The sequence below is a fragment of the Clarias gariepinus genome, chromosome 14 (genome assembly GCF_024256425.1).
Source record: "Clarias gariepinus isolate MV-2021 ecotype Netherlands chromosome 14, CGAR_prim_01v2, whole genome shotgun sequence".
NCBI lineage: Eukaryota > Metazoa > Chordata > Actinopteri > Siluriformes > Clariidae > Clarias > Clarias gariepinus.
In genome coordinates this window covers 6,464,966-6,479,192 of record NC_071113.1, presented here as the reverse complement: position 1 = coordinate 6,479,192, position 14,227 = coordinate 6,464,966, and the positions used below count along the sequence as shown (strand labels likewise).

The 14,227-nt window shown below is 38.0% G+C and overlaps 2 protein-coding genes across 2 annotated transcripts; one reads left to right on the top strand and one right to left on the bottom strand.

Moving 5' to 3' along the window:
- Positions 1–521: 521 nt before the first annotated feature.
- On the top strand, positions 522–4,152 carry tmem101 (transmembrane protein 101). The gene is made up of 4 exons (XM_053511800.1): positions 522–656; positions 2,135–2,315; positions 2,430–2,576; positions 2,912–4,152. The coding sequence occupies exons 1-4, from the start codon at positions 526–528 to the stop codon at positions 3,218–3,220; spliced, it is 768 nt and encodes a 255-aa protein (XP_053367775.1). The 5' UTR covers positions 522–525; the 3' UTR covers positions 3,221–4,152.
- Positions 4,153–4,439: 287 nt separating this feature from the next.
- Positions 4,440–13,611, bottom strand: lsm12b (LSM12 homolog b). Its single transcript, XM_053512327.1, has 5 exons — positions 13,431–13,611; positions 8,744–8,877; positions 7,911–8,020; positions 6,406–6,532; positions 4,440–5,151 (listed from the first exon to the last, which is right to left on the bottom strand). Exons 1-5 carry the CDS (start codon positions 13,555–13,557, stop codon positions 5,059–5,061), a joined length of 591 nt encoding a protein of 196 aa, XP_053368302.1. The 5' UTR covers positions 13,558–13,611; the 3' UTR covers positions 4,440–5,058.
- Between the last annotated feature and the right edge of the window lie 616 nt (positions 13,612–14,227).

The window sequence follows — 14,227 nt, the reverse complement described above, 5'->3', positions numbered from 1 at the left end:
GCCAAAATGCTTATTAAGACTTAATTATTTGACACATTTCAAATATCCCATATCATGTCAGCATAGTGAAATTATTTTTTCATATATCCCAGTTAGGAAGCACAGTCAGCCCAGATACAGGAGCCTGAAGCTGATAGTGTTAAGGGCACAACACAACAGTGGTAAATTAGCAGTGCTGAGGTTTGAACCCACAACCTCCTGATCAGTAAGCCAACACCCACAGCCTTAACTGGTTGAGCCACCACTGCCCTTAGTCACTTACTGCATAATTTGATTATTTTTTCTCTTTATTAAATATTCCTTGATCGTTCCTTATTTTTCTTGACACAAATTCTGATTTTATCCACAATTTATTTTCTAATGTTTTACTTATAATGTTGCATAAAAAATACCTAATTCATCCCATTTAGATTTCAAGTTGATTCAGTATTAATTCTAACACTAGAGGGCAGCAAGGAGTCTTCGCCACCCCACTGCGCATGTCCTTGTGAGTCGAAGAAGTGAACACTTCCGCCCTCAGTCATCATGGCGGCTCCGAGCAGACGACAAGTGCTGAGGTTTATCGCTCAGTGCGGAGCTTTCATTCTGACCCGGTTCGGGTTCTGGAACTGCTTTAGCATGCTCATGCTGTTTGCTGAGCGAGCCGATGTGAAGAGGTAAAAAGTCCAATCTCTTTTGCAATCTTAGTGCTAGTTAACAGAAAGGGCAGTTAAGGCTAACCTGTTAGCTTGATGAGTAAACAGTTTGGTGAGTTTTTATTTACACGATTAAGAGAATTTCTGCAGTTGTATATATTTATTGGTTCAATCTCAAACTGCTCCTTGGTGAATAATATGGAGCACTACGTAGGGTGAAAACACTTGTTTTAGCACACTACCTAGTGCACCTATGTAGTGTTGGGACAGAGAAATGGCCACGTCACTTCCGGGATCTGCTTCCACATCTGGATGGAGTTGATCCCACTGCCTATCTTTAGTCTCAAAGCCCTTTAATTAGCTCTTTTTCTGGTTAAGTGGTTTTGGGAATAAGGTTTTTGGAAAACTGTCGTCTTGCATGGCTGTAAGATCAAAGGGGAAAAAAAACTGAAGATTAAAGAGTAGTGCATTTTATATTTTATTGATCATCATACAAAGTTTCTTATACCTTAGGCTCACTGAAAAAGGTCCCATCTTTGATGTTTAAGGAAACTAATCAACAACGTTTAATTTCAATGCGAGGTGATATCAAAAGTTTCATAATTGGTTCTGTTAACAAGTTGTCGTATGTCCTCTGTCAGGCATCTTAAAACCTGGCAGTAGAATTCACTATTGATGGTCTGGCCCCTGTGTACGAATTCTCAATGCACAATGCTGCAAATCTTGAAAAAGCCAATGAGCATAGACTCTGTCGAGCTGCTTGCGTTTTTTTTTGTCATAGAGATGATAGGATCTTCCACTGTGAAGACTGTTGCTTCATCTCAGGGTCATACTCATACATCCAAGTTTCATCACCGGTGACAATCCTCGAAATAAAGGACGGGTCATTTACGGCACACTGAGTTATTGGCTGATGTTCCGTCTGCCCCTGGGTCAGCAGCCTTAGGATCAACTTGGCAGCAGTGTTGTTGTGGATTGTTCTCCGAGGATCATCATACACAAGTTGCATCATACACATTTGTAGTCCAGCTCATTTCCTGGATAAATGACAGTTACTTCACCAACTTCTTTCTTGACTTAAGTTATTGAAAAAACATCTGGAAAGTGCAAACTCCTATGAATCTTAAGATTCAATTCCATTACAGCACTCGTGGAGCAAATAGGCTTAAGGGCTCAGCAGAGAAGGCTTGTCAGTGTTTGGGCTCGAACCCACAACCTTCCGATAAGCAACCAAAAGCCTTAACCGTTTGAGCCACCACTATCTTTTTTTTACAGGAATCTTCACCATATTTTTATTTTAAATAACATTTGAATGAAAATTGTTTGTATTAGTAAATGTGTCATGTCCACTGCACAACATTATTATTGCAGGAGAAATAGATTATTATAAAGGCTGTGATGTGAATTACAGTCGGAGCTGCTGTCATTTAAAGACAAAGCAACACCTGATTGATCAGAATGGAGAACTCCGCCTCACTGTTTTGTATGTGTAATTTTAGGAAGCCGGATATCCAGGTGCCGTACTTGTACTTTGACATGGCAGCGGCGGTGTTGTGTTCGAGTTTCATGTCGTTCGGAGTGAAGAGGAGATGGTTCGCTCTCTGTGCCGCAATCCAGCTGGCTTTGAGCACGTATGCCTCGTACATCGGCGGGCAAGTCCATTACGGAGACTGGTTAAAGGTATGAAGTCAGAGTCAATGAATAAAAAACGTTGAACCAAAATAGTTAAAACTGGCTAAAAGGTGTTGATTGGATCTCTGCTCATGGGTACTTGTTATATGTGTTATTCCTCAGGTGAGGATGTACTCGAGGGCCTTGGCTGTTATTGGAGCTTTCCTAGTGCTGGCCAGCGGAGCAGGAGAAGCGTACAGGCAGAAACCACGCACTCGCTCACTTCAGTCCACTGGCCAGGTCTTCTTAGGGATCTATTTAATTTGTTTGGTAAGTTTTTTTTCTTCAAAAGTATCCATCTTTCATGTATTACCTTCTATTACTAATACATGAAATGGGTTCTTTAAGGAATAACTTAGCTAGTATACAATACGTTCTAGCTGAAAATGTTTTGGATGAAGAATTATTGTTGGACAAGATGAAACATTGATAGACATTCTAATAGTGTTCAGTAAATGATCAGTCCACTTGCAATATTTTAAAGAAATATAAGAACTGGAAATTTTTCAATGACGATGGCGTGTAAATTAATCAAAAATACTTTGTTGTCCAGGTTTTAAACCATGTTTTTTTTTTTTCCCACTGTTCTCATCGTCTTTCTCCAGGTGTACTCTCTGCAGCACAGTCAGGAGGACAGATTGGCGTTTTTGGACCACATCCCCGGTGGCGAGATCACCGTTCAGCTCCTGGTCATTCTCTTTGGCGTCCTCGCTCTCTCCTTCCTCTCAGGGTACTACATACGTTTGGCGTCACAGATCTTAGCCGTGCTGCTCCCGCTGATCATTCTGTTCATCGACGGAAACCTGGGCTACTGGCACCACACGCGCCGCGTCGAGTTCTGGAACCAAATGAAGCTGATTGGACACAATGTGGCCATCTTCGGAGCCGTGCTCATCCTTGGGACGGACGGATAAAAGGCACAGGGACGCGTTGAACGGCAGCTTAGCACAAGTAGTGGACAATAGCTACATCCATCACGCGACACTGGCATCATATACTGAAGAGACGTGGGGTGTTCAAGTCAAACCGGGACTTTTAATTGTGCAGTATATCAAATACGGTTATGAGGGTAAAAAAAAACTTCCCTAATTTGTCTATATAATCCCATGATACACGAATGCACTTATCCTAGCATTTCACTAGTGCTTGGATACCATCAAGGTAGAAAGTTTTATCAATACTCCAGAGCCATGACCGGACTGCCTGTCTGATTCACGTCTGAAACGCCGGCTTCCATGGAACTCCATTAACGGCTCAAACTTGTGGAAATGGCTTGGAACGAGGTCAGGACCGTATGGCGTAACCTGCAAGTGGTGGTGGTGAATAATTGTGTGTACAGTTCCCACAGACAGAGTCTCCGTACTGTGCTTGTTTTCTGCAAAAAAGTCCCGGTTTGACTCAAATACCTCTCCTACATACTGGAATGCTACACACACACACAGTTTTTGTTTTTTTAGATCATGATCATGTTGCCTGTTTCTCAGGGGTGAATTCATATTCGTTGTTCGAGGCATTGACAGGCAAATTATTTATAAAATTTAGTTGTATAATACAGAAAGAGACTTCACCTTCACTTGCTTGTCCAGTTTGATTTTTTAAGTGGCTGTTTACATTTCTTTGCTTTTTGTAAATGTAATATTTTCTACAGGTCTTAGGATTGTTGGATTGTTAATTCAAGCCTGTTAAAAGTCCGTTTCTGATGCTGTATAATGTGATTTTAAAAAAGGGGATTTTTTTTTTGTTAGCCGCTTTAAGCAAGTCCAAGACTCCTCCATCACTGGCAGCTTCTAACACTACACTCTCTAAATAAAATATTACATAATTGTTTTAATAAACTATAAGGTTTTCTATATAAAGGACTTGGTGTCGTTTTTATTGTTGACAAATTGATGACTTTGCTGTCTGTATTCCTCACCATCACTGTCCTGCTGCATGACTGTCAATCCTGCTTAAGATCATCATCCATTTGTCTTAAGAAGATTCTGGTAGAAAGTTAAGTTCACTGATTGTCTCAGGTCCAAATCATCAGCCAAGCACAGCTTTCTATGTGCAGGAATCATCATACATCATATTTTGGGTCATTCTGGCATTTTAATATTTAAAAAAGGGGATAAAAAAAATTAAAATACAGCATTACAGTCAGAATTTTTGTTACTTTTATTTTAGAAAATGTCCTTTTTAAACTGTGGCATTTCAAGTCACATTGTTTTAAAATACAGAAAATACAGACACGTGTAGAACATGAAGACAGCGCTGGGGGGAAAAAAGGAAAATTGGGAGAGGAAGAAAAAAAAAAGCTAATGGGCTTTTCTGACTGCTTGGGTTTTTTTCTTTTTTTTGAGAAAAATGGAAATGAAGACGAAGAGAAAAGGAAAATGAAGGGGAAGAGGAGGGCACAGAGAAAGAGGAAGAGAGAGAGAGATGCTGAGAGTTAGTTAGGAAAACTATGGGTTGTTTAATAATCGGTATTTTAAATTATCTTTATAAAGTCTAATTTAGAATTAAGTCTTTTCACCCTCACTTTTTATTTAATTTTTTTCCAGTTTTTCTGTTTTTTTATTTTTATTATTTGATCTGGTAGACCCGGGGCCCCTTGGTGACCCCCCCCCACCCCCTCTGACTGACAATGAATGTGGGAGGAGGAAGAGAGAGACAGAGAAAAAGAGAGGGGGAGTGCCGTTCTTGCTCAGCTTTCGGGGCGCTGATGCCCACCGTGCCCTCTCTGGCCAATCCGTGCCCGCCCTCTATCACATCAGGATGATAACGACGACTCCTTCTGTGTTTGCTGTGCTTGTGAACGCTGCATCGACTTCTGCGTTTCCACGTCTCTAAAATGTTTCTCGACCTGTGGCACAGAGAGAAAGGCGAGATGGTTAAAAACACATGCTATTTTTAGTCTATACACAAGAAATTGAACAAACATAGCAAAAAATAAATAGCCTTTAAATGTATTTTCAGCTAACGAAATTGTAATAAGAAGCCTGATTAGTGTCAGTGCTTACTAACAATCAGTTTATTTAATTAACAAACTAAATGGACAAAAATGGCAGTGAGGGGTTCAGTTATAAACTGCAATCCTTTTGTGTGGCGATTCATATAAATCGCCACAATGACTTACATATCAATTAAAAAAAAAGGTTTTAAGTTTATTACAGATGAACCAGCCTCAAATATAAATGATTCTGTACTGAGTAGTGCATCAGAGTACGTTTCAAGCACATTAAAAGGCTCTGATCTGATTTTTTTTTGTCCAAAACTTCAAGTGAATTAGTCTTAAACCCACTCCTTACACATGCTTAAACTTGTCTCAAAAAACACAGTGAACGCAAATCAGTCAGAAATTGTGTACTGTACATTAGTGTGTTGCTCACTGTCAAGTTGAGTTTTGAGACTTGAGACATTAGAGGCGGTAAAACGTCATCCGTTTTTTAAAATATTTACACATTTTCCTGTGTGGAGTGTATTTTCCAGGTTTGTTTAGAAATAATAATTAGGACGAAAGACAGACACAAATAAATAATACATTTTTTTTGCTTGCTTTAATTTAAAGTTAAATGTCAAACATGTATTTGTTAGTTTGTACTGTTTAAATGCTGCTCTTGGTTATTAAGTGGGAAAACTAATGTTATAAGTAACGGGCTACATTCATTAAACATTTTTAAAAGTTTAATATTGTAACAAAATCTGGGAAAATGTTATATCGAATAGGGATATTCATAAAATCATGATACTCATAGAATCACAATTTTAATCTAATCGGCACCGAGGTATCATGTTGTATTGCTTGATCCCTGGTGATTCCCATCGCTGATGGACAAGCTTAAGATCAGTGAATTAATCTGTGCAACACTTAATGTAATCTCTTCAGCTAAAATCAGAATCATTGGATCAGAATTATGGATTTTAATTTCCACATAAAACTTTAGTTCAGTGAACAGAAGCAGCAGATGCAGTGTTTCAGTCCATGTGTCTGGTTTAAAGGAACCCTATGAATTACGCATACATTTTTGCGTTTTCTTTAAAAATTAAAAAGCAACCAACCAAAACAAAAAAAAGATGCAATCAGTAGCAATAAGAAACAGGATGAGGAGAAACTTACAATTTTGCGTATATGACTTAAAGCACTTCCCTCTTTGCCTTTGCAGTTTTCCACCTGATACGGTGGCGAGATGACGACGTCGTCCATCACAATAATGTTCTTCTCCTGCCATTTGCAGTCTTTAATGCTGGGGGGGAAAAAAAGAGGTTCAGAAACACTGCACTATAACAACATAAATCTATATTTAAAAAAAAAAAAAAAAAAAAAAAAAAAAACACTGCTGCACACTGCTGGTCACTAACAATGGCTAATGATTAAGGTCTGACAACATTAATTCTACCAGACCAAACAAATAACTCCAGTGTTTCCCCACATATAAAGTAAACCTGGATGGGCTGCCAAAGTACACTGGAGGGCCACCCAAGTATTTTGCCGACCCATTTAAAAAAAAATATGCGCGGAAGAACAATCATAGTGGACAATTTCCTCTAAAGTGCCACCGCTCCTGTACCGGTTTAATCTGATACTGCGAAAGTGGTGTACTGAGAGGCAGTAAATGCAATTTAATTTTATTTGTATAGTTTTTTTAACAATTGACATTGTCTCAAAGCAGCTTGACACAATCAAAAATAATATTTAAGGAATTATTTAATTATTTAAGAATTATTTTACAGATTTGAATGTAGATGAATCACAATAATAAGAATGCAATGAATGACAGCTGCCTTAAAAAAAAAATAGGAAGTGCACACCGACTGTGTAGACTGTGTAGAGAAACACAGTTTTGCATCGTGAACAGACTTTTCTTTTATTTAAAGGAGGATTAATCCCTGAAACTTAAGCTGCACAGAGCCATCTAAAAATGTAAAATTATTAGAAAATCTGAAACCTGACTACAGCCAAGTCAATAAACAATAACATGCCTCTATTAATCAGCAGGCTTGTTTACCATAATTGTTTTTATAAAACACAAAAAAACTATACCAATTCCAGTTAAATATCTGGGACAGAAAGCATTATTTAATCCAAGGGGGAAAAAGCAGTCAATGATGTGTAGCTTTCTGTTACAAGACGTTTATTTACTATAAGTGGGTTATCAAAAAGTTGAGATTTGCACGCAGCAGATCCGGTTGCTTTCACTGTACAGTAAAACCTCGTGATTTCAGGTTTTACAGCAAAAAGAGTTTTTTTCCACTCTCACTAGTTTCAAAAGAAAAACAATAAGAAGCTAATGAGGGAATGACTTCTTAAAGCGAGAGACAAGTTGTCTCATGGACATTGCATTTTTTTAATTAATACAAGGATAAAACAAAGTGACTGATTTTGTTAAATACAAATTATGATTATTGGCCAGTTTCTGTGGTAGAACAAAAAAAAAATGTTTTGAGTTGTAACAAAACTAATGGCTACAACACACCTTATCATGAATAATTTTTTTCTGCACCAGCATGTGATCACATGGTTTCTTCTTTAGTTTAAATGACTATAAATAAGTGTCTGTAAAACACATTCTAAATATAACATTCAGCAACAACACACACATCACGAAGGCTGTTGTGTCTTACGTTTTATGTATAGTTTGGAATAGTTGCTGGCCCTCGACTGAAACCCCAGCGCTGATTGCATAGGCTTGGGACAACTTGTCTTCCTTTTCCGTTCTTGCCCGATTGGCAAGCTGTGGGAGAAAAACACACACTTTACAGTCAGAGATGAAAAAATGGTCACATGCCAGACGTGTCATTCATGCCAATGAGCGCAACAATGTTACTTCAACATAGCCAGCTTTACAAAGAGCTAAAAAAAAAAGGCTTTGTTTTTTTTTCCCCCTTCAGTTTTTCTCGTGTAGTTTAGCACAATCTCAAATTGCTCATATCTTTTGCTTTTCCGGTAAGTAACATTTAGAGAACAGAGCTGAACAAAGCTGATTAAAAGTTTATGCACTTACCAACATAAATACATAAAAAATTATCCCAAATTATTTAATGCCTGTAAAAGTTAAATAAGCCATAGATTATGTTTTAGACAGCACAGGGATTGAGATGTCATCCTGTTTAATCCTGCCAAGGCAGAGATATGAATGAACATTTCAGACACTGATGTTGGACGAGAAGGCCTGGCTTGCAGTCTCCCCTTTAATTCATCCCAAACTGTACTGGTGCGCTGTTACGCTGGAAACGCTATCCTTAAACTGTTCCAAACAAACTTTGGAGCATAAAATCATCCCAAATATTTAAGCATCAAGTGTTTCTTTCAGTGGAACTAAGGAGTCGAGCACCAACTCCTGGAAAAAAAAAAAAAAAAAAAAAAAGCCACACCAGTTCCAACACGACATTCAACCTGCCTTCTTGTCCAACATCAGTGTCTACAAAAACCTGTCCTCCAGGACAATGTCACTTACCTTGCCGACATTCAAAGATGCTAGAGGGGGAGGGGTCTCGGTGCGGTCATTAATGGTTTCTACGTCAGAAACGTAGGCTAAGTTAATCAGGATGATGTCGCTGAGGTTGGGCTTGCCGCTGGAGGAAGCACATTCTGACAGTAAGGTTAAGGAAAACCAGTACAAACAGTTTAGACTTCGGCAAACATCTAATGCTTGGGCTACATCAAAATGTAAACAATGAATACTGGTCAAATAGGTTTATTCATATTTTAATTGGCCTCTATGCAAATGGCTGAAATTTAGCATTAGTGCTAAAAAGTGTCTCACCTTGAAGAAGAAGTAACATTACAGATAGGATCATACAAGATAATTTTTTTTATAATACTTTATGCTTCTTATCTCCCAATCCATGATTAGTTTTTTGTAAATGTGCGAACACATTTATATTTTTATCAGATAAAATTAAACACATGATAAATGCAATTTCATGTCTGTAGTGTCCGTTACCTTTTGAATTCGAATCTTTTCACGATCTTAACGGTCATTTAGATTAAACTTGGCCAATTTAGATTTTACATAAAAAGACTTAAACCTGAGAAAGTGTATTATTCTAAAATGCTAAATTGTTGAGATATTGCAACATGAATTTGAAATGGTTACGAACACTACGGATTTTTTTTTTTTTTGCTTTTTAAGCTTTTCCCCAAAACCGGAAGGCTTTAATTTAAGCAACAATTTTTACAGGTAATATTCTTCTAGAAGCTTATATCAGTTTTAGTATTAATACTTAAAGACATGAATTGCTTGCATTTTAAATAATTGTTTGAAGCAAGAGTTATGACACTGAAAAATGTCCATTTTTAGGGCACGTAAAACACACACGTGATTACAGTGTTATAGTAAACATTACACGCGTGCACGAATGTTGATTATACCGCGCACTAAGACCCAGCAGGGGAGACGATTACCCACAATTCAGCGGCGCAAGAGAGAGAAAAACCATTGGCTCATTTTCAATCACGTGACGCTCGGTGTCAAAACAAGAAGTGCATGCATTATACATGATACTCAGGATTCGTAAACCAAGACTTGTTCGTTTTTCAAGTCAAAATTTATTAAAAATCTTTACCGGTTTACTCGCAATCCGAGGTCTCACTGTATATGGAAATACTGAATGATTTTGTACATAATTATGCAGACATGATAAACATATATAAAAACATTGGTACAGCATATAATATGGTGCCTTTTGCACAGTACTGTATAAAATTCTCTCTCCAAAATGGCCGAAGTTAGCAACTTAATTTTAAGGGAAGCAAGATCCGTCACCTTCATGTTGCATAAACTTCAGAAGTAGCATTTTTTCTATTATATGTATAACACGTATATACCAAAATAAATAAATGAAATCAACATCGATACTGTGTTTTGGCCGAAAGCAAATATTCGACACAAGGGCCTAATTACTTTCTTGCTGGTTTCACATGTGAAGTGAGAAAACAGACAAATCTGTAAACAAGGACAAACAGACGACAAAGAAGGCATACTAAGAATTACTGCCATCTGGAATACTGAGCATTCACGAATGGAGACGACCATTACGACTGATTGGAATAGTTCCCTAAGAAAATCCGCTCCCGACAGGTCCGTTTTGCCCGACACTAACTTGGCCACATTTAGAAAAGCTGTCTGGCTGCATGATAAATGCACTGTGCAGCGTTCGCCTGAAGAGCTATGCCTGCAAAAAGACTTTAGACATAAGCCAAGAGGAACTACGCTTTGGTTTCTTGCAGTAAATTCCAACATTTCAAAAGTGAAAAGAAGAACTCAACCCCAGCGTACAGCGGGTCATGTTAAGCCTTCTGCAGTGTCGAGCTCTACAGCATCTCAGGTCACAAACTTCCAATCACTACTGCAGCTAACTGGGAATAAAACAACGCGAATTTCGGATGTGGACTAAAGAAATGCCTATAAATGCCAATTTTTATAGTTTAAACCCTAAATTTGCTGCCAAAACACTTTAATTTAATTTCAAACTCAGGGTAAAACATTATCCTTTAAATAAGAGAATGTAAAGGTAAACCCATATACTGTACAGTATTGTATGTACTGCTGTGTCTCCCGCAGTGCTAGAATGTAAAATTCCAAATATGAAGTTACCCCTATATGTACTGTAATTCATGCAGGCACGTTTTATTTGGTATGCACTGTGGTTTTCTTCACCATCTTAAGCCACATTTTCCTCTAGTCACTTTGTGTTCTCTCTACAGTACTAAAAAAATTCATACATTCATATTTTTAAAGGAAATTTTGCTAATTATGATGTTAATATTTATTATACAAAATTTGCAAATTATATTGTTCTTAACAGTTTAAGGCATGAAAAATTATATTTTGCCGAAAAGAAAATTGCAGAGGATATTTGCGGTTTGGTTGTTTACACATTTTTCCTTCCATAAACGACCAAAAGTCGACTGTACTACCCCTTTTCAACACTATAATTCTATTTCTGCATAGAGAAACATTTAAAACATTTAGAAAAGGTACCTGAAATGAAGTAAAGTATGAAAAGGAGACAATAAACCTCAGTTAACCTTAACATTTAGATTGCTCGTCATCGGCTACTTTAAAAACAAAACTGAAAGTGGCTAGGTTTTATTCTTGCTGACGAGATTCATAAAATTCTGAGATAAAATAAAATAGTAATGTCATCACTAAATCTTGCACAAAATGCTTCACTTGGCTTTTTATTGACGTGAACAAGTTTTGAACGGCTCCCCTCCTAAAAATGTCTCAAATGCTGAAGCAAATTTCTTGCAAATTTTCAATTCTAAAGGCCAAATTCAAATTTTTTTGCAAAGCCATATGTTTCGTATAGGCCGAGGTACCACTGTAACCCTCTCTCCACTGCATCATTAAAATATGCATAAATATGACTAAAACTGTGATACAATTCCAACTAACTCCATATACAAGAATTTAACATAGTTCAAAATTAAATTAAGCAAAGAATTTAGCTTAGATTTTTTAAGGCACATTGTTTCTAAAAAGCGTGTATCTGTTAGGTCATGGCAATAATTTCTAAACTTGTTTTTATAGTTCAGAGTGTAACACCTGTATGATTATAAAGAAACAGTGATGTTTACCTCCTCAAAAGTCTCAAAGCTCCACAACTTCTAACAAAGAAACATGGGACTTGCGATTTGTGACTAATACGCGCTCACTGTGTTTTGAGACCGGTGTACGCATATGAAATGACTAAGTTTACGACTAATTTGGGTACAGAGTTTGGAGAAAAAGGCAGATAAGAAGCTTTTAAAAAACCCACGATTTTTTTTTATATTTTATGTAACGCCAAAAAAATGCATTTCTGTGCTCGGTACAGAACAGTTTATATCAGAGGCTGATCATGGCCAATCAAACTGAAAACCAGCTAATTCTGGTTAATTGTAAATTGTTAATCTGGTTAATTGACTGGTTCATATCTATTATAAATGTAAAAATAGTTGATACATAAATTACCATACAAGAAGCGGGATTCATAACTGAATCGTTATTTCTTTAAAACATCACTTTAACGGCCTGATAGCTGACAATGTACTGTTCGTAAAAGGACCTTGAGTATGTTTTGAGGGTGGAAATTTTAATCTGTAACACATCAAAAAATTCAAGATTTGTGACAGCATAAAAAAAAATCAGAGTGTAAAAACAACTTTACTAGTTTTCTAGATGTTTTCTTACAGTGTTTATTTAAACAATTCTTACATTGCAGTCTGAAGGTGAAGCAGACCATCAGCTCTGACACTCAAGTCCTGAGTGAAGTCAGTGTTTCTTCCCATTGGGACAATCAATCCAGTATGATTTTAAAACTACACAAGGCTCATATTTTATTATTGACTCAAAAACAAGGCCGTATTTATCCACTCAGAGAGGTCTGAAAGAAATTCAGCTCCACACAACAGATCATTAGAAGAAATTAACCAGCACACAACCCTTAAAGTCACTCAGTGTGTGTCAAGACTGTAACTTCCAGCTCTTCAGGGGCTAAGCTAACTTATCCTAGCAAAGTTAATAGTTTATCGAAAAGCTCAAATTTTAAACCAAGTCTCTCCCTCAACAGCTAGTTATTTTATCTAACTCGTTACGATATTCATTAACACCCCGAATGGATACAAACAGTTGTAGTGAAACTCTAAACAGCTAACGCTTGCTATTCGAGGATACAACAATATGCCTCAGAAAACCTGAAGGAACCCTTTTCATACCGGAAACGTAAGTTAAACTCACCCATCGGCATGTAACTCACTGAATCTACTAGAAGCTATATGAGATAAATGGCGAGAGAGCTAACTCCTACTAAGCGCTAATGCTAACTTTGCTAAGGAGGTAGCAAGGACAGGTAGAGCGGCTAAGCTAGCTGGGGATTAAGATGTCAAAAAATACAAACAAACAGAAGACACGATCAAACCGAGAAAACTGAACAGGTCGGGTGTCTCTAATGACGTCATAAAAGCAAAAATACAAAATGACAGAAGGGTGAGATGAAGAAAAATCATAATCTGTTTTGAATGAGGACAGAAAGTGTGAAGTGTGCGGCACATAAACACGCCTGAACTGCTAACAGCTAACTGCAGGCCCCGGACGAACCGCCGCGCGAGCCCCGCGTTAAGACAGCAACACCCCGGAAACGGCGCGAAAAGGATACTCAAGGTTAACATCTTGGTCTGGTAGTCAAAAGCTACGACTTCTCCTTGCAAGCGCTGGCCCAGGCAGGTGAGGCAAGATACATGGTTCCCAACACTAAAATACTCCCCCGGTCCAGGAGCCGCCATCTTCTCCGCCAGGGAAACCGGAGCGCCAGCTTTACGTAAACGCACGCGACGGCGTGATTCCGCACAGGAAACTGGGCGTGGCTACGTGACGCGCGAGCACAAAGCGCTCGTGCGTGCTGAACCTGCTTACGAGCGTGCTGTGTGGTGGTAAAACCTACCTGGAATTGATGTTTTTTTTCTTTCACAATTAAACATTTCCTTATTATTTTAAATTTATTTAGCAGGTCTGTGTACTGGGGCAGCATGTAGGGTGCTTAAGGAGCCAAAGTATTCAGGATTTTATTATTTCATACAGATAAAAAAAAACAAAAAACATACCAAAGCATTGAATCTGCAAAAATACACACATACACACACAGATAGTCCCCAAAGCACATATTTATTTTAAGCAAAACTATTCAAGCCATACAGTAACATGCACAGAGGCTCAGTGGTTTCCTCACAGCTCAAGGATCAAGTGTTTGAATCTCACCTCGGGTCAGTGACTTGTGGAGTGCACATGTTCTCCCAGTGCATCGTAAGTTTCCTCTGGAAACTCTGGTGTTCTCCACAGTACAGTGGTACCTTGGCATCCAAATGCTCCGCCTTAAGAATTTTCTCCTACAGCATACAAAGCATTTTCAGCATAGGAGCCAATAAACCGAACTGAACCAAACGCCAGCAAAGTTGC

Excerpts from the sequence above, each read along its gene's own strand:
- tmem101 (XM_053511800.1), top strand. The coding sequence starts at position 526 with ATGGCGGCTCCGAGCAGACGACAAGTGCTGAGGTTTATCGCTCAGTGC. Across the intron at positions 657-2,134 it reads GAGCGAGCCGATGTGAAGAG|GAAGCCGGATATCCAGGTGC; the intron begins GTAAAAAGTCCA and ends GTGTAATTTTAG. Across the intron at positions 2,577-2,911 it reads GGATCTATTTAATTTGTTTG|GTGTACTCTCTGCAGCACAG; the intron begins GTAAGTTTTTTT and ends GTCTTTCTCCAG.
- lsm12b (XM_053512327.1), bottom strand. The coding sequence starts at position 13,557 with ATGGCGGCTCCTGGACCGGGGGAGTATTTTAGTGTTGGGAACCATGTA. Across the intron at positions 8,021-8,743 it reads CATCTTTGAATGTCGGCAAG|CTTGCCAATCGGGCAAGAAC; the intron begins GTAAGTGACATT and ends TTTCTCCCACAG. Across the intron at positions 6,533-7,910 it reads TTCCAAACTATACATAAAAC|CATTAAAGACTGCAAATGGC; the intron begins GTAAGACACAAC and ends TTTCCCCCCCAG.